This window comes from Hipposideros armiger, unplaced genomic scaffold, assembly GCF_001890085.2.
Source record: "Hipposideros armiger isolate ML-2016 unplaced genomic scaffold, ASM189008v1 scaffold_18, whole genome shotgun sequence".
Taxonomy (NCBI): Eukaryota; Metazoa; Chordata; class Mammalia; order Chiroptera; family Hipposideridae; genus Hipposideros; species Hipposideros armiger.
In genome coordinates, this window is record NW_017731368.1 from 722,037 (window position 1) to 746,981 (window position 24,945).

General features: G+C 60.1%; 1 protein-coding gene across 1 annotated transcript; it reads right to left on the reverse strand.

Annotated features, from left to right (window-relative positions):
- Positions 1-4,229: 4,229 nt before the first annotated feature.
- On the reverse strand, positions 4,230-24,254 carry GNAI2 (G protein subunit alpha i2). Its single transcript, XM_019634082.1, has 9 exons — positions 23,961-24,254; positions 10,054-10,096; positions 9,667-9,808; positions 9,336-9,496; positions 7,202-7,330; positions 6,689-6,818; positions 6,458-6,611; positions 5,858-6,072; positions 4,230-5,205 (listed from the first exon to the last, which is right to left on the reverse strand). Exons 1-8 carry the CDS (start codon positions 24,076-24,078, stop codon positions 5,882-5,884), a joined length of 1,068 nt encoding a protein of 355 aa, XP_019489627.1. The 5' UTR covers positions 24,079-24,254; the 3' UTR covers positions 4,230-5,205; positions 5,858-5,881.
- Between the last annotated feature and the right edge of the window lie 691 nt (positions 24,255-24,945).

A 24,945-nucleotide genomic window follows, 5' to 3' on the forward strand; every position in this document is an offset into this window, starting at 1 on the left:
GCTGGGGGTGGGGCCTTCCTCTCCCCTCCTTCATAGCCTGGGGGAGGGGGAGGGCAGTGCCAGGAATGCTGCCAAAGCGGACTCCAGGGACCCACTATACTCATTAACATACATTAACATAATACTGCTCTCCCAGGTGTGCCGTTGGGGGTGGGGGGACGGACTCCAGATGCTCTGGCCTGTGAGGGGGGCCAGGGATCATCTCCCTGGGGAGCGGTGGGGCGGAATCCTGACATCTTCGCTCCCCAGCTGTGTGTCCCTGGGGGGAGATGGAACCTCTCAGATCACGCTCCACACGGTCCTGCGGTTGTGAAGGGGGGGGCTGGGCAGGTCTGGCACACTGCAGCGGGGGTGGGGGGGTTCACAGGTGTGCATTCTCGTTTCCATCTCTGCACTGCGCAGCCTGTAGCATACAGGCCTGGGGGCCTCGCGGGGGACCGTTCCCTGTTGTCTCTTCCAGCCCGGCTTCTAGAGGCCATTCTCCTGTCCCCTTCCCTTCCCAGCACTTCTCTACACCCCCCACCCTCCACCCCAGCGCAGCGACTTCCCTGACCCTCCTTCCCTCCCCAGCACCTGGGGGCTCCCCAGTCTTCCTACTCCACAAGTGTCCAACCGCCTCTGGCAGTGACCAAGCCCACACCCCTCCTCCAGGGAACCCCTAGCTCAGGGAAGCCTTTCTGTCGTGGTGAAGACAGGACAAGGCCCTGCCTCTTCCCCCTGCAGACTGAAGCCTGACCCCTTTATTTTACCCCAGGCTGTGTCCCTGGGGTCTTTCTGCCACCTCCTCCTCTCGAGGCCTCCCTTCTATAGGCACCCCCAGTCCCTGACTCAAATAGCTGTGGAGGCGGGCAGGGGTCCCAGGTCTTAGCCGGGCATTCACACCACCCCTGCCTAACTCAGCCCTGGCCAGCCTGCCAGCGCTCTAGCTACCGCACTGCCTGAGGCAGCAGCTTTCTTGGCCAGGACTTTGCTTGCCCTCCAGCTGTTAGGCCCGCCGCCCCTCTGCCACCTGCTGGGCTCCTCGCCATTCACTATCCCTCTCTTTGTGAAGCCTCAGGTGCCTGTAACACCAGGTTCAAGCCTCTGCGGGGCTCTGGGTTCCCCAGCAGCTGTCAGCTATTATCACGCAGGAGAGGACGGGCACAGAGAGGCAGGAAATAGAGTGCTTGCAGGAAGCCCTTCCACCTGCCTGGCCGGTTGAGCCTAGGTAGCGATGGGGTACTGACAGAGAAAGGAGACCTCAGCCCCCTCCTTGACCCTGCACCAGCCCCTCAAGCCTCGACTCCCTCTACCCACAATGAGGTCAGAAAACAGAGTCAATATCTTCCATTGATGTCGAACTGATTTTTTTCTTAACCAGGATCACCTGTGGGACTGTATTTTCTGCAAGGGGAAAAACCAACGCAGGGAGAACGGATCGATGGCCTTGACCTCTGTCCCCTGGGACACTGGTGTTCATCACTGTGTGATTAACTGAGTGGCCAGCAGGCATGGACAAACTTGCTATCACACAGCTGCATGCATACCCCAGCTGGCTTGAGGGCCTCCTTGGGGTGTGTGTGTGTGCGGGGGGGTTGGCTTGTCCAAGGGGGTTTGGGAGACTGCACAGTCCCGGCGCAGGGATGAAGGACCCTGGGATCTCTTTTAGGGCAATAGACACAGGATGGCGGTCAGCTGTTTGGGAGTGGACCTGGACCCAGAAATCAGCCAAGAGGGGCTGCCGTTCTGTGCCTGCCCTCTCCCTGACTCCCAGGGCAACTTGGACCTGGCTGGCCATGCCACAGGTTGCGTGGCTGCAGTCAGGGTTTGGATCCTCCAGCCTTGGTGGCTGGCTTGGCACTCTGGGCCTGGGGGCAGAGATTCTGAGGGGAGTAGGTTTTCATGACATGGGGAGGAACCATTGGGGCTGCCCTGGAACACAGTGAGAGGGCTTCCTCCAGGCCTTGCCAGCCCTGCAGCCTACAAGCCCCAATTCTCATGGGCCCCCCTCCCCATTCTGAAGCTGGCATCAAGCTGGGGGCGTCTGGGCCAGGGGAGCTGGGGGGAGTGGCTGTCAGCCTGCTTCTTCCCCACAGGGTCTCACTACACCCTCCCCTCTTCAGGCCTCGCTTCTCAGAGCTTGTGTCTTTCTCTCTTCCCAGCTGTCTCCCCACCCCCAAACGGGTTAAAAATACCAAGCCTGCCACCACATCAGTAGCCCGAGCAACTCTTTGGAGTGGAGCGGGCCCGCACTGGCTAGAGACAGCCCACCTCGTACTGCGACTCACAGGCTTGGTCTGGGAGCAAGGTCCCGGGTCTCTTGCCTGGCTCTGCCTGCCTAAGGGTCCTGGCCCTCATAGCGGCTGCTACCCATGGGTGGGGCCAGAAAGATGGGCCTTCTTAGGCTGGGAGAGTTCTGGGAGACATAGAGGCAGGGAGCATTGAATCTCTACCTCCCCTCACCCAGCTGCTCCCAGGGATGAGCCCTGGAAAGCTCCAGGTAGTGGGGATCACCAGGAGTCAAACTCATGGAGTCCCTCCTGTTGGGGTGCAGGACACCTGGGATGGCCCCCCTGCCTTCCATCCCCCATGGCTGGGAATTTCCCAACAGCCAAAGACAAGGAGGAATTGAGAGACCGCCCCCGCCAGTGCCGGGACAATGGAGCCTTATGCCCTCGAAATCAGAGCAGGGGTAGGAAGGCCAACGGCAGGTGGGGGCCTAGTTGTCTACACCCAGGGAAGCCCTGCTTGCCAGGACCCCACCCAGCACTACTGCCAAGCCGGGTACAAGGGGATCCTGGCCAGAATCCTGCATGGCCCACCCAGGAGCAAGACACTGGGTGCATCAGGCAGACAGTACCGGCCCCTCAATGGTCCCTCTGTGTAGGGCTTCCCCTCAGGAGGGAAAGAAGGAACCATCTCCAGTGCCAGCTTCCTGCTGGGCCGGCATCACTGCTGGGGGGCATCGGTACCCACCCGCATATCTGGGGCTCAGCGGGGCCCAGGCCTGACAGCTGAAAGAAGGCAGGGTTCCTGTTCTCCTTGTCCGACGGCCTTCAGCCCTCGAGGAAAGGGTAGCAGGAAATGCCCGGGGAACTGGGGCGGGGACGGGGACTAGGGGGCGTTGATATCCTTCCGATGGGACGGCTACAGCCTCTCATCTCCTGCCAGCACTCTGGGCCCCGGAGCCTCTCCGGGGACTGGCAGGTGTGCGGAGGCGGGGTCCCGGGTCGCCGGCCCCACCCTCCCTTCACCCCGCCCCCGCGGCGCCGACCCCGGCCCAGGCCGCTTTGTCCGGCGGTGGGCGCTTAGCCCCCGCGGCTCCACAAAGCTCTCTTTGTGCTCCGCGGCCTCCGCAGGACCCGATGACGTCAGCCTCCGTGACCAGCCCGGCGGGGCCGAGCGCGGGCTGCGGCGCCCTCTGGTGGCCAAAGGCGGTGGCGCGCGTCCCCGAGCCCCGCCCAGTCGGGGCCGGGCTCCACCGAGCCCCGCCCAGGGGCCCAGCCTGCCGGCCGTCTGCGGGAGAAACGCGCTTGCCCGCCCCACCGCACAGGAACCCCTAGCCGGTTCCTTCTCTAGCAACATGCATGCACTTCCTACAGCCTCCCGGAAAACTCCGCATTCTTTGAGCCTTAGTCCCAGCGAAGCCGAAACCCTTCAGTCCTCCAGGCCCCCCACCTTTGGCTACCGGCTCACTGAAGCGTAGCTACCTGCCTGTTCCCCCCCGCGTCAGGTTTGGAGGGGGATCTCTGGGGCAGAGGCCCCTACTGTCTCCAACTTTGTTTAGTCAAGCTCAAAGGGCCTCAGTTCTGGGCAGAGCTCTGGGCAACATGTCAGATCCAGAGAAGGGAGGGTTCTTCGGGGGGCTATAGTTTATCTCGCTGTGACGACAGCAACTCTGTCTCTGGGCCTTGGGCGTGGGAGGTCAGAATCCGTTTCTTCTCCCACTAGACTCAACGGGCACCTCTCTTGCTCCCAGTGTGGGAATCCCTGAGAACAGCTTCTAAAGAAATCTGGCCGGTTGCTCCAGCAAAGTTTGAAGGCTGCCTGCCCCAGCTCCAAGACTGAGGATGTGCTGGGAGAGGGGAGACATACAGGCCCCAGCAGGTATCACTCATCCAAGTGGGAAATCTGAAGCGCTGAGCACCCAGGGTCCTGCCACAGCGAGGGTTAGGGTCCCAATCACCCCCACCTTGGCACATCAGACCTGAGCCTCTGCCTCTGGGACAGAAGAATGCCAAGCAGTTCTCGGTATTTTTCTTTCTACATTTTATTATTTCAAACCAGGTGAACAGTTCCATAAAACGTGAAAAAAAGCAAGGAAGTGTTCAACGCTGAAGGACCCGGCCTGGGGCGAGGGCACAAGGGGCATGGCCCCTCAGCAGGCAGCGGTGGTTCCTAAGTTAGCGCTAAGGAGCTACATTTAGGTTAATGGAGCCAGGGCCCAGGGCCGCTGGCGTGGGGGCCCTCCATGATGTTGGCAGTTGTCCAGAACAGCCCTTGGAACCCGATTCTGTGGAAGGCAGGGTGGGGAGCCGCCCACGGGGACAGCCAGCAGAGGGATGGGTGTAAACACGCAGACACACTCAAGGCACAGAAATCACTGGAAGGGGACTGGGTGGGTGCTGGTCAGGATCGGACAGTTTTAAATAGTTTTCCTCTAAAAAGTTTTCTAGGTTTGCAGGTTTTTTTTTTTCCTTTACTTTCATTTTTTTAAAAAGCTACGAGAATGAGCAGGTGGACTGTGGTCTCCAGGAATGGTGGCGTCTCCCGCTTCTTGTGCTTTTTCCTTTGGGGCCTCCGAGCGGCTGAGGGGTGGGGTGGGCAGGAGGCTCCCTGTAAACATTTGGACTTGGGCTGGGTCAGGGGCTGGTGTTGGGCGAAGCCAGGGGCCCCAGGATGGAGAAGTGGGTGCCCCTCAGACACAGGTCTTGGGAGATTCAGTATGTGCTCCCCTCCCCCATCACAGAACAAGACAATGGTTAAAACCAGAACAGATGCCCAGGAAGGGGGTACCGCAGCCATTCCCAGCACCTGGGACACGGGAGGGCTTCAAACAGGGAGGCCTGTGGTAACCCCTCCCCCGAGTCTCTGGAGCTGAGGGAGGGGACAGGGGGAGCCAAGAATAGTGAAAGGGGAGAAGCGGCTGGCGGGGACAGGCGGGGAGCGTGGTCCTCTTGCCCCCATCTTCCTCAGGGGCTGGGGGCAGCAGAGTCAGCAGTGGCCCTGGAGGTGGGGGACAGTCAGGGATGAGTTGGGAGGTAGCCAGTTTGTGCCTCTCCTCCCACCTCTCTAGACAATGACCCTCCCTTTTTTCCCACCCACTGGTTACCAAGGACACAGTGGCCACCCAGAAGCCAGCGTCTGTTGCTGACTTATGTGGGGGAGGGGCGTCTACAGCACTGAAAGAGTCCTCCTCACCTCCCCTTGGGCAGGCGGAGCCAGCCCTAGCCCGGGACCCTCAGATAGGTCCTGGGGAAAGACAGCAGCAATGAGCGCTGAGCCGGTAACATGGAGTGGCAGGCGGCTGGGCCCCTCATCACCCAGCCTCCTTCAGGCCAGGCCTATGGCCTGAGGAAGTGAGTTTCCTCCGAGGAAGGTCGAGACCGTCCTCTACCTCTGTCCCAGCACACGGCCAGGCGATTCTGCTGTCTGGACCACTGGGCAGAACAGAGCTCAGCCTAATCGGTGCTCTCTCCTCAGTGGCCCTCCTGACTCACCATCCTGTGATTCCCCCTTGTCCTCTGCTCTCCTACTGGGCACCCAGGTTCCCTACCCCCACCTGGACACTCCCCAGCCCCAACCCTGTCCCTTCTCTGAGTTCAGTGGCCCCCCTTGGTTCTTCCTCAGCTCCCTGCCCAGCCCCTCCCTGGCTCACCATCCTGCCAGGCCCCGCTGCCCATCAGAAGAGGCCGCAGTCCTTCAGGTTATTCTTGATGATGACATCAGTGACGGCGTCAAACACGAACTGCACGTTCTTGGTGTCGGTGGCGCACGTGAAGTGCGTGTAGATCTCCTTGGTGTCCTTGCGCTTGTTCAGGTCCTCAAACTTAGTCTGGATGTAGCTGGATGCCTCGTCGTACTTGTTGGCCCCTGCGGAAGACAAAACGGTGAGGACCTGTGCTGCGTGGGCGGCAGGCCAACCCATCCGACATGTACAGCACGGTTCTGTGCATGTGAAGGGACAAGCATGTGGGGTGTGTGCCATGTGCACAGGAGGACCGTGTGTGAGTACACGCGCACGTCTGAGTGTGCAAAGAGGGGCTCCTGACTGTGTGAAGGAGGGTGCCCACGTGCACGTGGAAGGGGTCCACACCCCACTGCGTTAAGGAGGCCCCCACGTGTGCAGGCACAAGTACACAAGCCTGGGAAGCCCCAGCCCCAGAACAAGGGTCCCGCAGTCACCCTTCTGTCCAGCAGGGGGCGCACGCGGGCCACCTGGACACCACCACGCCCCCCAGAGGCTCGGTCCCCACACCTGTGTACTCAGGGAAGCAGATGCTCAGGGGGCTGTGTGTGATCTTCTCCTCGAACAGGTCCTTCTTGTTGAGGAAGAGGATGATGGACGTGTCCGTGAACCACTTGTTGTTGCAGATGCTGTCAAACAGCTTCATGCTCTCGTGCATGCGGTTCTGAGGGCAGGACAGCGCAGTCAGCACCAGCCACCAGCCCCCCACCTCCCAGCCCCAGTGGCCTCTTGGCCTCTCACCATCTCCTCATCCTCGGCTAGCACCAGGTCATAGGCGCTCAAGGCTACGCAGAAAATGATGGCTGTGACGCCCTCAAAGCAGTGGATCCACTTCTTCCGCTCAGACCGCTGACCGCCCACATCAAACATCCTGTGGACACAGGGTCACCTTAGCTCCAGAGAAGGGGGTTCTAGGAGAGGGTTCCTGCCCCATTTCACAGGTTGGCCAACTGAGGACAGAGGCCTGCTCAGAGTGGGGCAGTTGCCTTCACAGAATCCTCCACCCTTGTCCACCTTCCCCCTGGTTCTGGGCCAGAGTATGACAGCAGGGCAGGCTGCAGCCACACGGGGCAGGGTCAGTAGAGGCTGTGAGCCGCTGGCAACCGCACAGCCTTGAGAAACTTCAGAGTTGGGCTGGGGGATGCTGGACCAGACACTCCCTCCCCACACAGCCATCAGCGGGCCCTGGAGTAAGGGTCCCTCCCTGTCACCTCAAAGGCTGGCAGGTCCCGCCTTTCCACCCTGCCCACTCACTTGAAGTGTAGGTCCTTGAAGGTGAAGTGTGTTTCCACAATGCCCGTGGTCTTCACACGGGTCCGTAGCACATCCTGCTGCGTGGGGATGTAATCACTCTGTGCGATGCGCTCCAGGTCGTTCAGGTAGCTGGAGGTGGGGGAGGCATTAGTGGGGGCCAGCATGGGGCCTCCTTGCCTGGACTGCTGCATTACATTCATGGCTGAGATGAGGAAACCTGGACTAGAATCCCTCGCCTGCAGACTGCAGGACAGGCCTGGGAGGAGGTGCAGCCCTGTGGCCGGGCAGCCCCAGCCCCAGCACCCAGGTCTGCACCAGGCCTGCCTCAGACAGGGTCCAGGGTGGTGGAGGTACAGATGAGGGGATAGGAGGGGGCAAATCAGTCCTTCAGTGAGGGATTTGGGATACTAATTGGTGTAATTGTGGCACCGGAGGACACAGAGCAGCCTGGCATGTCCCTTGATGCAGGGCTGGACAGGTTAGGGCCTGCCAGGCCCAGTGGGCCCTTTGCCCAAAGCCCAGTAAAATTTGCGCTCCTTGGGGGAGAGCATCGACACTTGCTTGGCAGGTGTCCCAGGGGCTCATTACCAGTTCCCTTCATTAGTATCAACTCGCCCCTGCTGGGTCCTGGGGCCAGCTCTACCGCCGGCCTCAATACCCTGGGGACTGGGTCCAGGCCTCCAAGCTGCTGCCCACTGCTAATGTCTCGCTCCTGGGGCAGGGCTGCTGGGGCCAACCCTTGGCTCCCACTAGCAGCTGGGCCAGAGGGAAATGACCTCAGAGACAGAGACAGAATAGAAAAACAGGAAGGGCCATGGGGGACCATGACGCATGTGCTGTGACCTGCATACCATGCCCCGCCCCCTACCGAGAGCCTCCAGTCTGGAGGGCCCATGGGGAGTTCCACACCAGCCTCTCCCTTCTCAACAGGTGGGCTCGCCCCAGGGACCTAGTGCCCATGGCAGCCTTGGAGGATGGCTGTGAAGAGGGGTGGAATATCCCTGTCCCCTGTAGTGTCCCAGCCCGCTCCTCATCCCTGATCTTGTCAAGGCATAAACCTGCCCAGGAGAGCAGGGCCCATATTCACTGCTGAACCCCCACCCAGGACAGCGCTGGGCCCTCAGCAGGTACTTAGTAGGGAATGCAGAATGGGACCAGAGAGGAATGGGAAGTGGCCTGCAAGGTGGCTCTCTGCCTGCTCTCCTGGAGGATCCTGGGCACTGAGGTGGCAACGGCTGACAGAGGGGTTGACACCCCTCTCTGCCTCGAGGACCCAAAAGCTCTGCTGGCGCTGAGTCTCTGTGACATCTGGGAGGGGCAGCGCTGAGGCCTGGAGGACCCCATGCTTGGCTCTGATTACTCAGCTCCTGTGGGGGGCGTGCACTCACAAAGGGATTCAGGCCACTGCGAGGAGGGTGGGGGAGGCTGTCCGCGTAACTGGGGCAGGGCTCAGGGTTGGATGGGCAGTGGGAGCAGGAAAGCTGTTCCAGACAGAGGAACTAGCTTACACAGAGGTAGGAGAGGGGAGGTAACAGTACAGGGTCAGCAGCCTAGCTGGGTGGCACCATCATGAGGCTGCGGATGTCCCCCACAGCCCTACAGCCATCAGTGCTGACCACCAGCCTGTCTGTCCTGTTTCCCATGGGGTGCTTAGCGCCCTGCACCAGGTTTGGCACACAGCAGGTAATTCAGGGAAGGAGGTCAGGGCATCCCCCTTATGTCTCCCTTCCCAAGCAGCCTGGACTTTCCTCTGTGACCTCAAGCACAGCCAGCGTACTGCCGCCCCCAGGAGTCTGCACACACTGTGCCCCAGCCTGGAAGTTCTTCTCATTCCTCCTCTAACTCGCGCTCAGAGCTCAGCTGAGGCAGTTCCTCCTCTGGACCTACCCCGACTTCTACCACAACACTGACACCCTAAGTTGTCACTGCTTGTGGACTTGTCTGCTCCACTCTTCCCTGTGTCCCTGAAGCCTTGCACAGGGTATGGCATAGAGCAGGTGGTAGCAAATGTTGTTTAGAACGAGTGTGTCTAAGGACAGATTAGACTGAATTGTTTGTAAGGGTGCTCAGGCCCTCAATCCAGCCTGTGGTCTAGAGCCACCCCCCAACCCCACTCAGCCCCCGGAGTACTCACTAGGCAGCAGAGTCGTTGAGCTGGTACTCCCGTGAGCGGCCAAAGCAGGTCTGCACACCGCTGTCAGCCCAGAGCCTCCGGATGACGCCGGACAGGTCCTCGGGGAGCACACCCTGCTCCTCAGCCGTGCAGGACAGCGCAAATAGCTGCCTGGCGTCATCCTGGGCACAGCAGTGGGTGGTCAACCAATCACAGGAGTGCACCCCCACCCCACCTGTCAAGGTCAAGGAGGCCTCCAGAATGGGGCCTAGACTGGGGTATTTTCAGGTTCCCAGGACATGACTTGCCCTAAAGCCTTTTGGGAGGTAGTCAAGGGTAGGGGTTCACATACCGCGCGTGAGGGGTCAGCAAAATCAATCTGCAGATTGCCCATGGCCTTGACAATGGCCATGATGGACTGGATGGTGTTGCTGTAGACGACTGCCCGGTACTGCCGGCACTCCTCCTCTGAGTAGCCGTCCTCGTGGATGATCCTGGCAGTCAGGGGTCAGGGGTCAAACTCCACAGGCCAAGGGACCTCACTTGGCCACCTGGGCTGCTGGGGCCTGCAGGGATGTACTTCAGAAAGGACAAAACTGCCCCCGACCCACTGGGACGTGAGGATGAAGGACTGCCTCTGAGACGGTTCTGGGCCTGGCTAAGACGGGCTGGGCAGTACTGGCCCAGAGGAAGAGGGGAAATCAAGGTATGAAGGCTGCCTCCTGCACATAGCACTTACTTCATCTGCTTGACAATGGTGCTCTTTCCTGACTCCCCGGCACCTGGAACAGAGGGTACAGGCAGTCAGTCGGGGGGCAGGCCAGTGGGCGACACAGGCAAGCAGCTAGTGGCCCAGCCACCTGTGGCCCTGGAGGCAGGACTCACCCCCCACCAACTTCATGGTGAGATAGAGGCAGTCGGGCATGGTGGGCAGCAGAGCCTGACGTACCTGCGCCCCATGGTAGACTTTCCCCAGGTCTTTGTCTCCCACAAGCTCCTCCAGGGCTTCCCACTGCCCTACTTGCATTCAAGCGCTTTGGCGAGAGACTGAAGGCCGGCACCGCAGGAGTCACCCTGTTATTCTCATACATGCGGGCTCACCACTCTGCGGCTGGTACTCACCAACATGGCACCTGGGCAGAGCTGACAGGAAGGAGCCCTGCACAGTCCAACAGGCCAGCAGCCCTTTTCTCCCATACTCTGAGATGTAGCTGCCAAGGGGCCTCGGATGGCCACAGCATCATACACTTGCCTCCCAGACATGGCCCAAGGCCCATCCCTCTGCCAGCTGGGCCCAGGGCTGCCCCTGAGCAGATGAAGACCAGGACCCCTGGGAGACACAGTGTATCTCTCACGCTCACGCGCTCCCGACTCAGGAGGCTTCCCTGGCCTGGCAGACCCCACCCTGCATTTCCCCTTGGCCAGTAGTGAGGGGTTTGCTGGCACTCTCTCCTGTGAGTTTCATAACAGCCCCACAGATACTATTTCTACTCCCATTTACAGACGAGGACAGTGCAGCTCAGAAAGTCAAGTCTGGCCCCACGATCATGTAGCCAGGATTTGAAAGAACAGGGGAACATTTAGGACCATGATGCCTGGCCTGCCCAGCCCTTCTCAAAATATGGCTCAGACCCTGTGGGACGATGCCCCCTGGGAAGGGTGTTCAAAATAGCAGATTCCCAGGTCTCCTTCCAGACACAGCGCCAGATCTGGAGGAGTGCAGCTCAGGAACGTGCATTCCCCGGAAGTCTGTGCAGGAAGTGTGAAGAGTAGGAGGGCTACCATCTCCCTGGCTGGGGAATGGGAGGGGCAGGGCAGGGCCTCATCTGTCGCCACTGCTCCCTATCCTGAGCTCCAGGTAAAAGGCACCTCAGCTGGGCCCAGCTTGCCCTCCCAGCCTCTGCCCGCTGTTCCCTCTGCTCCTGCCCCATCACTGCCATTCACACCTGCACCTGCCAGGCACTCCCTCTTGCCTTCCAGGCCTTTCCCATGTCGTTCTCTTTGCTGGGCACACCTCCCCCATGCCCCATTGACATGTGTCCCAACTCTCCTGATTACCGTGGCAGATTTGCCCCTCTGAGCAGCTCAGCAAGGGTGGGCGGGGAGGTCACACTTGGGGACTCTGGCCCCCACATCCCTTGGGGTCGGTCAAGACAACCTCAGAAGGTGAAGTGGCTAACACACAAACTAATGTGAGCAACAAGAATAACACAGCAATAATAATGATGGAAAAGCCGTGAGTAGCGCCCGCTGTGTGTCAGGCGCTACTCTACGTCTATCACGTCCACTAAGTAACTGAATCTCACAGCCATCCCGAGGGACAGTTCTGTTCTCGCCCCACCTAACAAATGAGGAAACTGAGAGGTTGCTGTCACACAGTTACAGTCCCCTGTGTGTCACCCACCTTGCCTGCCATGCAGGCCTCCTGGACCTGCCCTAAGTGGCCTGTACTGCAGCTGGACCACTCCCCACCTGCTGAGTGGGGTCCATTTCCTGCTGTCCCAGGTGGACACTGGTCCAAGTCTCTGCAGGGCCCTCCAAGTAGGAGCAGACCCCACCAAGACCCAGGCCCACCCGCATCCACCCTCCCTCCCATCCCAGGTCCACGTATGACCAGGAGAAACTGAGGCACAGCTGTGGCCCTCACAGGGTTGGGCCTGGGTATTTCCACAACACAGTGGCCTCCCTGAGGTGATGGGTCTGGGCTCTCCTCACAAGCACCACCAGCTGCTTGGAATCATGGGCTTCTGACTATCCCAGACCTGCTTCCCAGGATAGAGGAACACTGGGAGTGGCATAAATGTGCAGGCGTGCGGGAGAGGGGCAGTGAGCCCCTCTATCGGTTTAGCCCCTGGACACTAGGGGTACCAGTGCCAGTATATGCCCCTGGGCATGGGCGGTGGTCAGATGGCAGCACCCCTCCCTCTCCATTGTGCATGGCAAAGGGGCAGCTAGGATCCCATACACGAACACACCCCCCACCTACCTACTGAGTAGGGAACGTGGGAAGAGGGCCTAGGAAGGCCTGATGGTAACGCCCATCCCCAGGGGCCCCAAATATCCACGAGGCAGGGAGGACAGCACTGGACTGGCTAGCCATAAGGGCCAAGTGACTGCCTAGACGCCCTTCCCACCGAGGCACTTGCTCCCACCGGGTACGAGGGAAGGCGCACGTCCTGGAGCAGGGCAGGACACAGGAGCCACAGAGCCTCAGCCAGGACTGGGGGCCTAGACGGGGAGCGGGGGCCAAGGATGTGAAGTGATGGGTCAGATCACACCAGCCCCCGCCAGGCGAACTGACACTCAGAGCCACAACTGTCCAGGGCACAGGGGACCTGACGTTAGGCTGAGAGTTACCCCCTCTAGTGTAACTTTGAGATCCCGTCCACCTGAGGCACCAGTTTCCCTGTCTGGTCTTTGGACCACTCTGACCCTCCTCAGTGATGGGGATGATAACACAAACATGATGTCCCAGCAGTGGCAGAGCTGGCAGGCACTGAGGCAGGCAGCACCTGGGCAAGCCAGGCTGGGGCCAGGACATTTGCTGCCTGCTCCAGCCAACTGAGGGTCCACGTCCCTGTCCCCTTCGAGCTTTAGTCTCTCTTACTCTCACATTCTAAGAGCTAGGAGGCCATTCTCTGCCCTGAGCAGGAGTCACTGCAGAAAGACTCCATTTTGACAGGTGGACAAACCAAGGTCATGGAACCCCATCCCTGAACTCAGGGATGTCCCTCTGTCTTTCCAGCAGCTGTGACTCAGGTGGGAAGGAATGAGTGGTAGGACAAGGGAGTGGTGCTGGCAGCCAGGCAGGAAGCAGGAGGGAATACCAGGGCAGAATCAGGGAGCCAGGGACAGAGGTGGGCGGGACCACAGCATGCCACCCTGGTGGAATGGTTGTTCGCAGGCCACTGGCTGGGCACCTCGGGAGCTTTGGGACAGCAGTGTCACTCATCACTCCACTAGTGGGCCCCCTTTCCATCAGGACCTGTGGTACTTCCCATCAGATACGCTGGTTCCTGGCTCAGAGTTTGCTTGCACCTTGCTGATCCTGGGCACCCAGTTTCCTCCACCCAGCCCTGCACCTTCTCCTCACAGGAGGGGGCTTCACTAGCTGGCTCCAGATTGCTGCAAAGATGCTGGGTAGAGGAGCACTACAAACAGAAGGCGGCAGGAGTCTCCTGCCCATAGAGGGCCCCACCAGGCACTCCAGCTCCAGCTGAGTGAGACCACAGAGGCCCACAGAGACTCCCTGGAGTGGCCAGTGTTCCCACAGGGCCACACCTGGTCCCACCAAGGAAGATACCTCTGCAGCACTTGCCCTGGGGCGCAGCTGCTGGGCCCCCAACAGGCGGGTAGTAATTGCCCTGGTGTGCTGGATGACAGCAGCTGCTCTGCGTTAGCACATCTGCTTCCACTCTGGGAGTGCTGGGCCCCAGTGGAGGAGGGAACAGACGGGGGAAGGGAGGCAGTACCACGCCACCTGCCTGAACAAGGCCAGCAGGCCTCTGCAGCAGACACACATGGCCACTGGTCCAGTTGCTTGATCCAAGCCCCAGTATTCAGGTTACTGCTATCTGTCCCTTTTGGACCCTCTACCTCCTAGATAAGACTTTGCCTTGCTGGGAGGCCGTGATATGCTGCGATCTTCTCTGGCCTCAGTTTCCCCTCTGCAGAGGCTGCCAAGCCTCGAGTGGCCAGCCAGCCCATCTCTCACTTTCAGATCCTCTCCCAGACGGAGGTCCAGACCTGCCACAACCCTGGTGCCCATGCGGATCCTTCCTGAGATCTCCAAGAGCTTCAGTCCCCTTCCTGCCGGTTCCTGGCACCTCATCTATGAAATAGAACGCCACCATTATCTCCTCCTAGGAGAGGGGTGAGGATTAAACACACAGCTCTTCTCACAGTGCCTGGCACATGGTGAGTGTTCAGATAAAAGTTATTAGCACGCTTTTTCTACCCTTTGGAGATTACAGATTTTCTTAAACCTCTCATTTCCTGCAGCCCACAATGACCATGCTGTATAGGTCACTGCAACCACAACCTGCAGAGTGGCCTGCTGGGGCCACTGCATTTGAAGGAGGGTTTCTGAAGCTTTCAAAGTGCAAGGGAAGGCAATGGCCAGTGGTAACTGGCTGACTCAGCAGTGGTGGTTCCCTGCCGGGACTTGTGTAACCTGGGACTGGAGTCAGAGCCACAAGCTCCTCTGCTGGCTTTTTGTTCTGGGTTCTTCCCTTCCGTTCCACACAACCCGGCGCTCCCACCCAGCTGGGGCCTCCTTCCGTTCTGGGAGCCTCACCCCAGACACTGTTCACGGACTCCCCACACTCAAAAGGCTGGGCAGGCCGGGGAGGCCTCCCTGCGGAGGCTCCTGTGCTGGTGGGCCCCCCTGTAACACATGGGGCGAGGTGGCGCAGCCAGCTGACGTGGCGGGCCGGAGGGCAGAGATTCTCATAAGCAGCAGTGGCTATGACCACAGGATAGACTTGGGCAGCAGCCCAGCTCAAACCCACAGCATCGGGCCCACTCCCACGGCCACAACCCCCAGCCTACCCCAGTGGGGCACGGGCGGGAAGGTGGGGGTGAACCCTGGGAAGCCTATCCCAAAGGCAGCCCAGGCACCACTTCCCACTCCCATCCCAGGAAGGTGCCACGTCTGCAGCCCTGCCTGTGGTTCCGGGCCCCCAGAGCTCCCGCCCCTCCCCTGTCGCCTTAGGGTCCCGGTCCTCGCCACCACCAGGGGGAGCCCGGCAGCCAGAGACCCAGCGCAGGCAGTGGGGGCTGGGCAGCGCTGGGGAGCGTTTGTTGCTGAAAAGCAGCCTCGGCAAAGGGGCAGCTGGGGGAGGGGCCTGGACCCTCACCCATCGCCCCCTCCCGTGCTTGGGAAGCCCTCGGCCAGAGGAGACTCTGCGCACAGGGAACAATGGGAATGGGAGGGGAGGGCCCGCCAGACAAAGGCCCTCTAAGCCCCGCCCCTGGCGTCTCTTCCTTCCTCCAGGTGCTACTCTTTGGCTCCCTCACTCCCTCTGAGGCTCAGCATGGGTCTGGCACTATGGGGGGTCTTTGATGGGCCCTGTGATACTCCCACGCACATGTGGGCCTTGCCTTCCCCTAGGTACCCCAACAAACCCGGAACCTCCCTCCCTCCCGCCCGCCCTCCAGTCCCTGCCGCTTGGGCGGCCTCCAACGGCTTCCAGGGGTTCATGATGTCCATCAGGGAAGCAGGAACAACCAAGGCCTGGCCCGCTACTGCCAAGTCAGAGCTCTCTGTGCGAGAGCAACAGGCCTGGGGCCCACCAGACACTGAGAGGGCTTTCTGAGGCAGGGCTGGGTCTCCCTCTGTGGGGCCCTGCCCAATGCACAGAGGGAAACTGAGGCACTGGGTAAGGAAGGCCAGCCTGGAGAGGAGGCCCCTCAGACTACGGGCTTCACCCTCTAGGGCGCCAGGTGACTACAAACAGAACCCAGATCACACAAGGGACCAGGCCATTAGGCACACCCCTCTTCCTGGGTGCTTATTCATTTAAGGAATCCCTTCGCTGTTTTCAAAGACTCTAAATAAGCCCTACCTCTCTTCTTCTGCATCACTGTGGTGGCCCCTGGGTGGGCTGCCCAGTGCCTGGGCCCCAGTGTCCCCCATCTATGAAATGTCCTGCTCAAGGCAGGGTGCCAAGCCCGGAGCATGTCCTGAGAAGCCTCCCGGGGATCCTCACACTCACCCTAAGGATGACATCACAGGTCCCAGCACGGGGCACACAGAGGGGAGAGCAGAGCCTGAGGTCACACAGTGAGGCAGGGGGGGGAGTGGACCCTCCAGGACCTGAGGTACTGAGTGGTCATGAGGATGCATGTTCTCTGCTTTGTGGGGCCTCCTGGCCCAGAGAGGCCCGGAAGCCTGCCCTAGCTCTCCTAAGTCTCTCGCAGGCTCCTCAGCCCCCTGGGGCCTGGCCTGACAACATAGAAGGGAACCCTTGGGAGCCTCCATGGGGAGGGGAAGGCCATGAAACTCATATTTGGAGGCCAAGGAGCATGAGGACCAGCCTGAGCACCTCATGCTGTTGGCAAGCCCACAACGCGGACACACAGCCCCACACACAAGCCCACCACAGCCTGTGCTCATAGTGGGAGCCCTCTGCAGGTACATTCTTCCCGTCTCATCTGGACAACTCCCAGTCTTCAGACCAGGCTCAGGGCCCCCACCCTGGACATTGACAGCCTCCGAGCCTGGGCTCAGTCCTCTTAAGCCTGGTGGTCACGGGAGGCACAAGCATAACGTTAGGGGAGAAATGCTAAGATGCCTGACTGTGGCCTGAGTATTACTATGAGGGGAGATGGGCTAGGAGGGAAGGTGGGAAGCAAAAATGGGGGCAGCTGTATTAGGATGAGGTCACCCACGGCTACGGTTTCTGGCTTTGAGCAGGAAAAAGATTCACGCACAGCCTTGGGTCCTGCCCTCCAGGGCAGACAGTCCCTTCGCAATTTCTTAAAATAAGAATGAAGGCCCGCAGAGACAGGTCTCCAGGCATAAGGAGATCCCACATGCACCCACAGCACCTGTCTGTCCTCCTGACTCAATTCTTGCCAGCTGGGCACAGGCAGACTCCTGATAGGCCGTGGTAGTTGGGGGCAGGTGCTCAGAATCAATACTTGGCTCCTATCTTGGTGTCTCCCCTTACTGGGTAAATCATGTAATGGCCCTCAGCCTCAGTTTCCCCATCAATGAAATGGAAGTAGCGTCAGTCCCAGGCTCACAGGGTTAAATAAGACAAGCCCATGAAGAGTCCAGCCCCACACAACAGTCAAGGTTTAATCAGAGGCAGCTGCTGTTCTCACAAGAGACCCAGTGAAGGCACCCTCAGGCCCAGCGGGTAGTAGCAGGGGGGAATCCTTAGGCTGGACCAAGGGCCCCTCTGTCTACTCCCAGGCGGGGGGGAACCCAGAGTGAGCTAATCCCAGGGCTGCTGCTCCATTTCCGGGCATTCATCTGTGCCTGCAGCCGGCCTTCCGGCTTTAGAAGGCAATGGCTGCTCGGGAACGTAAGGGCAGCTCTCTGCTTTCCTGCTAGCTCTCAGGCCAGCGTCCCTCTCCCAGCCACCACTTCCTGTGGTCAAAGGAGGGGCCTGGGATCCTTCTCAGAGGCGCCACCTTCTCTGGGATCCTGGGCCCAGTGGTTGCTGGGACAGGCCAACAGACAGAGCTGCCTGGACTGACTCCAACCCAGTGACCACCAGTAGGGGTGTGGGGTAGTATGCAAATGAGCCCGAGCAGGTGGGGCTCACCTTCTAGATCCCTGGGTTGACAGGGCTCACCACCACCACCCAACCCCTAACACAGAGCAGGGGTGGCCCTCTGGCCTCTTCCTCTTTTGGGCTCCTCCTCCTCCAGCTGCTTCCTCCTTTTCCTCTGGTGTGGATACCACTTCCCTGAGAGGCCCAGCCCTGCCATGCAGACCCCACTGCCCCTCCACCTGCCCAGGGCATAGCAGGTGCTGCCATCGACACCCCGGAATCCACCAAACCACAAACCACCTTCTCAACAAGCCATATATGATGCACCTTTAGGCTTTGGCTCGCACTGGCCTGGCATTCGCTGCCAAGCCTTGGACATCCATGCAGAAGTGCCCAGCCAACGTCTGATTATTCCGAGGACATTGTTCTTCGCAAACCACCAAGACGGTCACAGCCCCAAGAAGCAACAATGGGATGAGGGTGAGGGTGGGTTGGGGTTTAATAACAACAAGAGCTCCAGGCTAGAGGGGGCCCCACCCTGCATTTGTGGCTAAGGGAGAGGCTGCCTCAGAGCATCAGGTACCAGAGCCACCATCAAAGGGCCTAGTTCTCTGCCCTACCTAGGGCACCTTGCAAGGCATTCTTAGTTGGGGCCCATGAGCTGTGGCCAGCCAGAACCTGCTAACCCTTTCCCCCCTCACTGAACTCCTAGGTTGGGACTCTTGCCCTGAGCTGTTGGGAAGATGGGACATAGGCTGGCCTAGGCCCTGTCCCCCTCTGCCCTGTCCTGCCTCCCCCACAGCAGCAAGGGGTGTTAGGGAGGCAGTCTCAGGCTCTGGTCAGACTGCCTTATCCTCTGCTGGGGCTGTGGTGAATCAAGGCCCTGTCCCTCAGTGGCGAAGAGCTCATTGTGGACAAAGCTTCCTCCATCCAGGTCCTGCCAAAAGAATGGGTGGCTTTTAGAGACAAAGACCAAGAGAGGCACAGCCAGGGACTGATATCAGGGGTCAATGTGTCGGCCTGTGGCTCAAGCCTCCACAAGTTTTAGACCCTGCCGTGCTGGAGGCCTAGGGACCTCAATGGGATCCGATCAGGCCCCACCCCCAGCACTACCTGCTGTTACTTGCAGGGCAACGTTTTCACGCCTAGGACACCAACAATGCCACCCAGTGACCCAGTAACTCAGGCCAGCCCAGGACCAACCCTGACAGGCTGCCCAGGCCCCAGGGTCCCTGACCATGCCAGCCCCTATCTGGCAGGCAGCCTAGGCTCCACCTCAAGCACAGCGGGTGGCTGGAGGCTGCTTTGGCCTGACATAGAAGCTGTGCTCCCCAGCTGCCTGGGCTTCACCTCCAGGCACAATGGCATCCTTCTCTGTCCTTACCACTGCACGGCCCTCTGCCTGGGGTTCTCCACCCCCGACCTCCTGAGACCCCCTTAGCTGAGCTCCAGCATCATTTCCTTTGCAGAGCCACCCTGATTCACCCAGCCTTCCAGCTCAGGGGCACCCCTCGAAGGACCCGGTCTCATGCCTCCCCTAGAGGTGCGACCTCTCAGGTTGCCTGTACCAACTCTAGGGTCATGGGCGGGGGCTTAGCCCCGCAGGACTGGACAGAACACAGACAGAGGGGGTCAGAAATGACTCAGACCTCTGCTCACTCCCCAGCGTGGGAGCGCCCGCACTGCCCAAGCTGAAAGACAAAGCCTCACCCAGTGGGGCCAGGGGGGTTGGGGATGGGAAGAGGAGACTCAGAGGCCCAAGCCGCCCCGCCTCCCATTCAAATGCTAATGAGTTCCAGAAGGGATGGCAAAAGCTGGAGAAAAAGGGGGGTAAGGGAGCTGGAGGCTGGCCCAGCTACACAGACCCCCAGGAAGGTGGCTCAGCCCCCAGAAGTTGGGCTTATGGTCCCCAGGGCAGTCTGTCACTCCAGCTAGCACCAACTGTCTACAGACCTCAGTCTCCCCACCTGCTGTGAGCAGTGCCTGAAGGCAAGGAAGGGGGTTCCCCAGGGCCTCCATACTGGGGCCAGGCAGCCTCTAGGCTGGGGAGATCCCTCCCCACCAAACTCTCAGTTCTGTAGGAGTCAGCAGAGGATCCCTCACCCATTTTCACACCTCTAGGCTTTGACCTACTGTCCCAATACCTGTGGCTGCAGTCAAGCACCTCAGGCCGCAGGTTATGGATGGACAGCAGGATGCCTACCAGGGTTTCACCTGTCGCTGGGTTTCTCAGTCAGTGCACTAGGTGGAGCTGGGATTTGAACCCAGATCTAGTGACCCCCAAAACTGGTGTAGGGAGGATGAACCCTCCTCCCCTAGGCTAGGAAACACCCACCCTGGGAAGGGCTTGGGAACCTAGGCCAGGCCTTCCTCCCTCAGTGCCCTTGCTGAATTGGTCCCTCTGCTCCCAATGCCTGGCTGTGTAATAAATGTTGGTCATGTTTCAAGGCCACCCAGAGGACCCCTTCTCCAGGAAGCACCCTCCCCCATTACCCAGCCAACCAGGATCCCAAGCTAGCATATCCCACTATCTCCAGCTACACTAAGCCCCAAAGCAGCAGCCCCAGAATTACTTATCCCAGTTCATGGATCTGCTCAATAGTTTTGTTCTTCCCATACACCCTGATTAGGCACCCACAGTGTGCCAAGCCCTTTGCTAGAGACATGGACAGGACAAAGGCCACAAAACACCCTTATTTCTTTTTTGGTAAACCTAATGGAGCCCTCATATGTGAAGTCTGCACTGGCCAGGCCAGGAACTCTGGTAGCACTGCTTTGGTCTGGAGTAGGGCTGGTATTGGCAACTCTGCTCCCCACACCAAGCTGCCATGCCAGGAAAAACCCTCTCACCAGTGTGTACCCCATATGCCTCTGCACAGGTGACAGTGCTGTGCCCGTTTGCTGCCCCAGGGCTGTGGGGCAGCCCCAGCCCCAAGAGCTAGACAGGCCTGCAACAGTCCCCAAATGGCCTAAGCTGAAAGGAAGGCTACAAAGCCACTCTCCCCTACTACTTGTAGGGAGGCCCTACTGTGTGCTGTGCCCTGTGACAGGCTGCAGACTGGTCAGCAAAAGTTACGCATGCAGTGGAGTAAGGGCTAATCTCTGAGGTGACAGAATAGCCTGTGGTGAGACCAGGAGGAAAAAAACCTAAGGAACTTCTCTCTCACTGTCTTCACTCCCACCCCACCAGTCACTGGCTCTATATTGAGCCTTTGCCACCTGCCCATGATACGCCAGGCTGTGGCTCAGCAACCACCTTCTTACTCCTCCATCTACCCATCCCCAAGACCAAACTCAGACCAGTAGCACTTCCTTCATTCAACAAACAGACAAGAAACATCCAGTAGGTGCCAGGCTCCGTGCTTGGCATGGAAGGCTCCGAAATGAACAGGACACAGCCCTGCCCCTGTAGTCTCAAGGAAGGGCAGCTGTGGCCCATGGCAAAGACCATGCTCTGATGACAGAAGTGCCAGGAGCCAGAGGAAGTGCTTCCCAGCCAGCCGCGGTGAAGGGGGTTGTCAAGGAAGGATCAGGGCGGGGATCCCTGAGTCTTGCAGAACAATCCAGTAGGAGCCAATGAGATGGAAATGGGGAACGCACATCCAAGGAAGGAAACAGATGCAAAGTGCCAGGGGCAAAAAGGAAGAGCTGTCTTTACAACCTGAAGCCTTCATGGGGACAAGGATGCGCACCGTCTCTCTTTTCTCAAGCCCATGCCAAGTCAGAGACACCTCCAAACTCACACTCTGGCTTCCTTTCTCCTAAGTGCTCAGCCCAAGGCTCCAAATCCCACCTGTGGATAGCCGGTAGGGCCGGTATTGGCAACTCTGCTCCCCAAGCTGCCAGGAAAAGCCCTCTCACCAGTGTGTGCCCCATCTGCCTCTGCACAGGTGACAGTAATATGCCCGTTTGCTGGCAGGGCTATCCAGGACTACCCAGGACAGGAAGGAGCCAGTATGTGGGTGGGGCAGCAGGCGTGGTTCTGGCTGGGAAGGAAGGCTGGCAATCGCCCAACCTGAGTCCCGTTGCCTGGACAGAGTCCTTCCCGCTATGTGGGACAGGTGCCCAGCACTGAAGCTGCCCCAGCTGGGCTCCCATCACCTCCTTGTACCTGGATAGGAAAGGAGTGGCCAGCTAGGACCCTGCCCCATGCAGCTACGCAGTTATGGCAGACTGGGGCCTCAATTTCAGGCAGAGCTTGGTCTCCCAGCCCCTGGCAGTGCACCCTGTGCAGGGTCTTAGCGCCCATCCCACACTCCCACAGGAACCTCCATGAAGCCCCTATTCTCCCCAGCCTGGGCCCAGGCACTCCTCTGGCCCAATTCCAGGAAGCCCATTTCATGGGGGTGGGGGGTGGGAGTGGGGGACGCAAAGCCAGAGGGGCAGGATGCAGAAATGGACTCCCGAGCCTAGAAAATGCTGAGCCGTACCCTGAACCCCTGGTTGTGCCAGCCCAGTGTGGGAGGGGTTGCCAGGCCCCAAACCTGAGCTAGGCTCCTAGGAGCAAGACTGGTGGGATGGGGTCCAGGCACAGAACAGCCCAGGAGCCCTGTCCCCCCCCCCAGCCCCATGGCCCAGTGCCTTATCTCAGCGGCTGCAATAACTCTGACGGGCCTGGGAAGGGGCTGGCGAGAGGCCCCTGGGCAGGCACTGGGAGGCAGCAGTACCAGAAGCACCTTTCCCAGACCCAGCGGGCAGCAGCCACGGGCATTCCACCACAGCGACACCCACTCACTGCTGCTACCGCTGCTGCACTCCCAGCACAGAGACAGGAAGAGGCAAGCGCCCAACGCAAAACAGCCCAGGAGGCTGGGCCGCCGCCCCTTCCCGCCCCTTCTCTTCCTCCCGCAGCGTCGGAGCGGATGCCATTTTGAAACCTCGGGGCTGTGCCCCCGAGGCCAGGCCCCCAGGGACAGTCAACAGATGGACGCGTGACGAAAGACACTGTCCCTCGGCCATACGCCCCTCGGCCATATGCCCAGCGTGAAAAGCCCCACTTTTCACAGTTTGGGAGCCCACAGCAGCTCTGAGGCTGAGGGGCCACACCCCCCCATACACCATCTAGCCTCCAACGCTGCTGCAGGGGGGGGGCTTCCCTCCCTCCAACCCCGAAACCTCCCCCAAATCAGGCTGCCACAGGGCACCGCACACCTGCTCCCAGTGGGAGGCTGGATGGGGCAACTACAGGGCCCACAGTCTTTGTAAAAGTCCACCTCAGATGCCCACCCCCATCTGGCCCCCCCAACTCCCCATCCAGCTGGCCCACCACTTGCTCCTCACAGGGCCTCAAGATCCAACAGGCCACCCACTCCCGGAGGCCACATCCTAGGCCTTTAGGCCCACCGGCACCCGTCAGCAGAGCGCCTCGGCCCGCCCGCCAGGGCAGCAATATGTCGGCTGGCTGTCTTACCACTTCCACTTCCCCCCACCTCTCAAGCAGCCACCATCTTCCCTGGCGTTGGAGGCGCCACAACCCAAACTCCTCCACACTCCCTCCTGCTCCCCAGACCTCCCCTTCACCGGCCCAGACCCGGCGTAGAAGCTGGGACATGGATAGCCGGCAGTATCTCCCTGGGATGCAGAGGCCTGGGCCCTCCCCAAGTGGGACCGGTGAAGCCTTAGTCTAACCCCTTGGGGGTCTGAGCCACCTCCTCCCAGCCTGGCCCACCCGGTGCAGGAGGGGTGGGGGACTCTGGGAAAGGCCAGAGTGTGAGAGAGGGCTTAATGGAGGGGGAGCGGCGGCGTTGAGGAGTGATGCGGGCAGAGAGGGACGTGGTGGGCCAGATACAGGCAGCAGAGGTCTTTAAGCGTTTGGGGGTTCCAGCTGGAGAGAGGGTTCATGAGCAGGAATGGTTTCCCACGTGACATCAGGGTGCACAGGTGGAGGATATAGGGTCCCGTGTAGAGATGGAGAACAGGGTGGGAAGGAGGGAATGGGGGTCTGGCAGGGGCCCTGAGGATACTCCCGCCCAAAAGGAATAGGGGGAGCAGGTTAGGGGGAACAGGTGGTGCCTGAGAGTGGGGGCCGAGTAGGGTTCTGGGGGTTTGGGTAAAGTCTAGGGAAGGATGGAAGGGCAAGACAGGGGCTCTGAGGTCTGTGCGGTTGGTCAGTAAAGGTGAATTTTCAAGTAGGGTTCTGGATAGCTTATGTTGAGGCACCGGTGGCCGGGTTTGGGGGTTTGGGGTCTGGAACGAGTTGAAGGTCTGATCTAGAGTCTGGGCTATATATCAGAGGTCGAGGCCAACCCAGAGTTTTGAACCATTATTTGGGTGTCCTGGCCAAGCCAGGTCTGGGGGTTCAAATCTAGATGTGGGGGTCCAGGCCAAGTCTGGGAGTTCAAAGCCCTAGCCTGGAGGTCAAAGTCCTTGGTGGGGGTTTGGGGCGGGGAGTCGGGGGTCCCAGCGCAGGGCGCGGCCTCACCCAACAGCAGCAACTTCACCTCCCGCGCCGCCTTCTCTCCGTCTTCCCTCAGGTTCCTATCGATCATCTTGGAGCGCTCGGCCGCCGCCTTGTCTTCGGCGCTCACGGTGCAGCCCATCCTGCCGTCCGCCGGCCCGGCCGCCGCCCGGCCCCCACACGGCCCCCGGCCCGGCTTGGCCCCGTGCGCGACCCACTCCGCTCCCGCCGCCGGCTCTGCTAGGGTAGCTCTCGGGTCGGCAATTGCGAGCGTCTGCGGGCGGTGCCTTCCAGGCCTTAGCGCACCGACGGCGGGGCGGGCCGGAGGTGGGGCCGGAACGAGCCAGGCCCAGGACTGTGCCGGGGCGGGTTTGTAGGCGGGGCCATGGGAGATCCGGGGCCGGTGATTGGCTCGAGGGCCGGACTGCAGGCGGAGCCACCGCCGAGGGAGAGCCGTAGAGGTATTGCCAAGCCCAGAGGGATAGGACTCAGGGCGGGCTGCAGGCGGGGCCGGGCTCCGATTGGGTGCAGAGCGCCTGGGGCGCAGCCCAACGACGCGGCGGGAGGATCTTGTAGCCTGAGGGTGGAGATCTGGTGCACCTTGCGGGCGGAGCAGGAAGCAGCCCTCTAAGCTTCTGCGAGTTGTGCGAGCAGGCGGGGTGGAGGAGGCGTGTCCTTGTCACTTGTTAAAGTTAATAAACCCAGTCACCTTGTTTGGAGATCTACAGAGCCCAGAGCCTCTCTGGACTGCGGCTTTCTCCATCCTAAGGAGGGTTTGGCCCTCTTCTTTTTCTGGGTTACGGTTTTAAAAAAAGAAGCCTATTGCCACCTCTACATCTTTGCTGGGTTGCCTTTTCTGATCATCCAAGACTTAATCGATCCTTCTCAGTTCTTCTAGGAGGCATTCTCCAGCAGGTAGCCATCCTGAACTCCCGTCTGGGGCTCAGCAACCAGGACGCAAGACAGGAGAGGGGAGGGGAGGGGAGGGGAGAGAGATGCCACCTGACTT

What these genes read in the sequence shown, in the direction of transcription:
- GNAI2 (XM_019634082.1), bottom strand. Translation starts at nt 24,078, where the DNA reads ATGGGCTGCACCGTGAGCGCCGAAGACAAGGCGGCGGCCGAGCGCTCC. An exon ending in CTCAACGACTCTGCTGCCTA is followed by an intron (nt 7,331 to 9,335) that starts GTGAGTACTCCG and finishes CCCCACCTCCAG; the next exon opens with CTACCTGAACGACCTGGAGC. An exon ending in CTGCTTCCCTGAGTACACAG is followed by an intron (nt 6,073 to 6,457) that starts GTGTGGGGACCG and finishes TGTCTTCCGCAG; the next exon opens with GGGCCAACAAGTACGACGAG.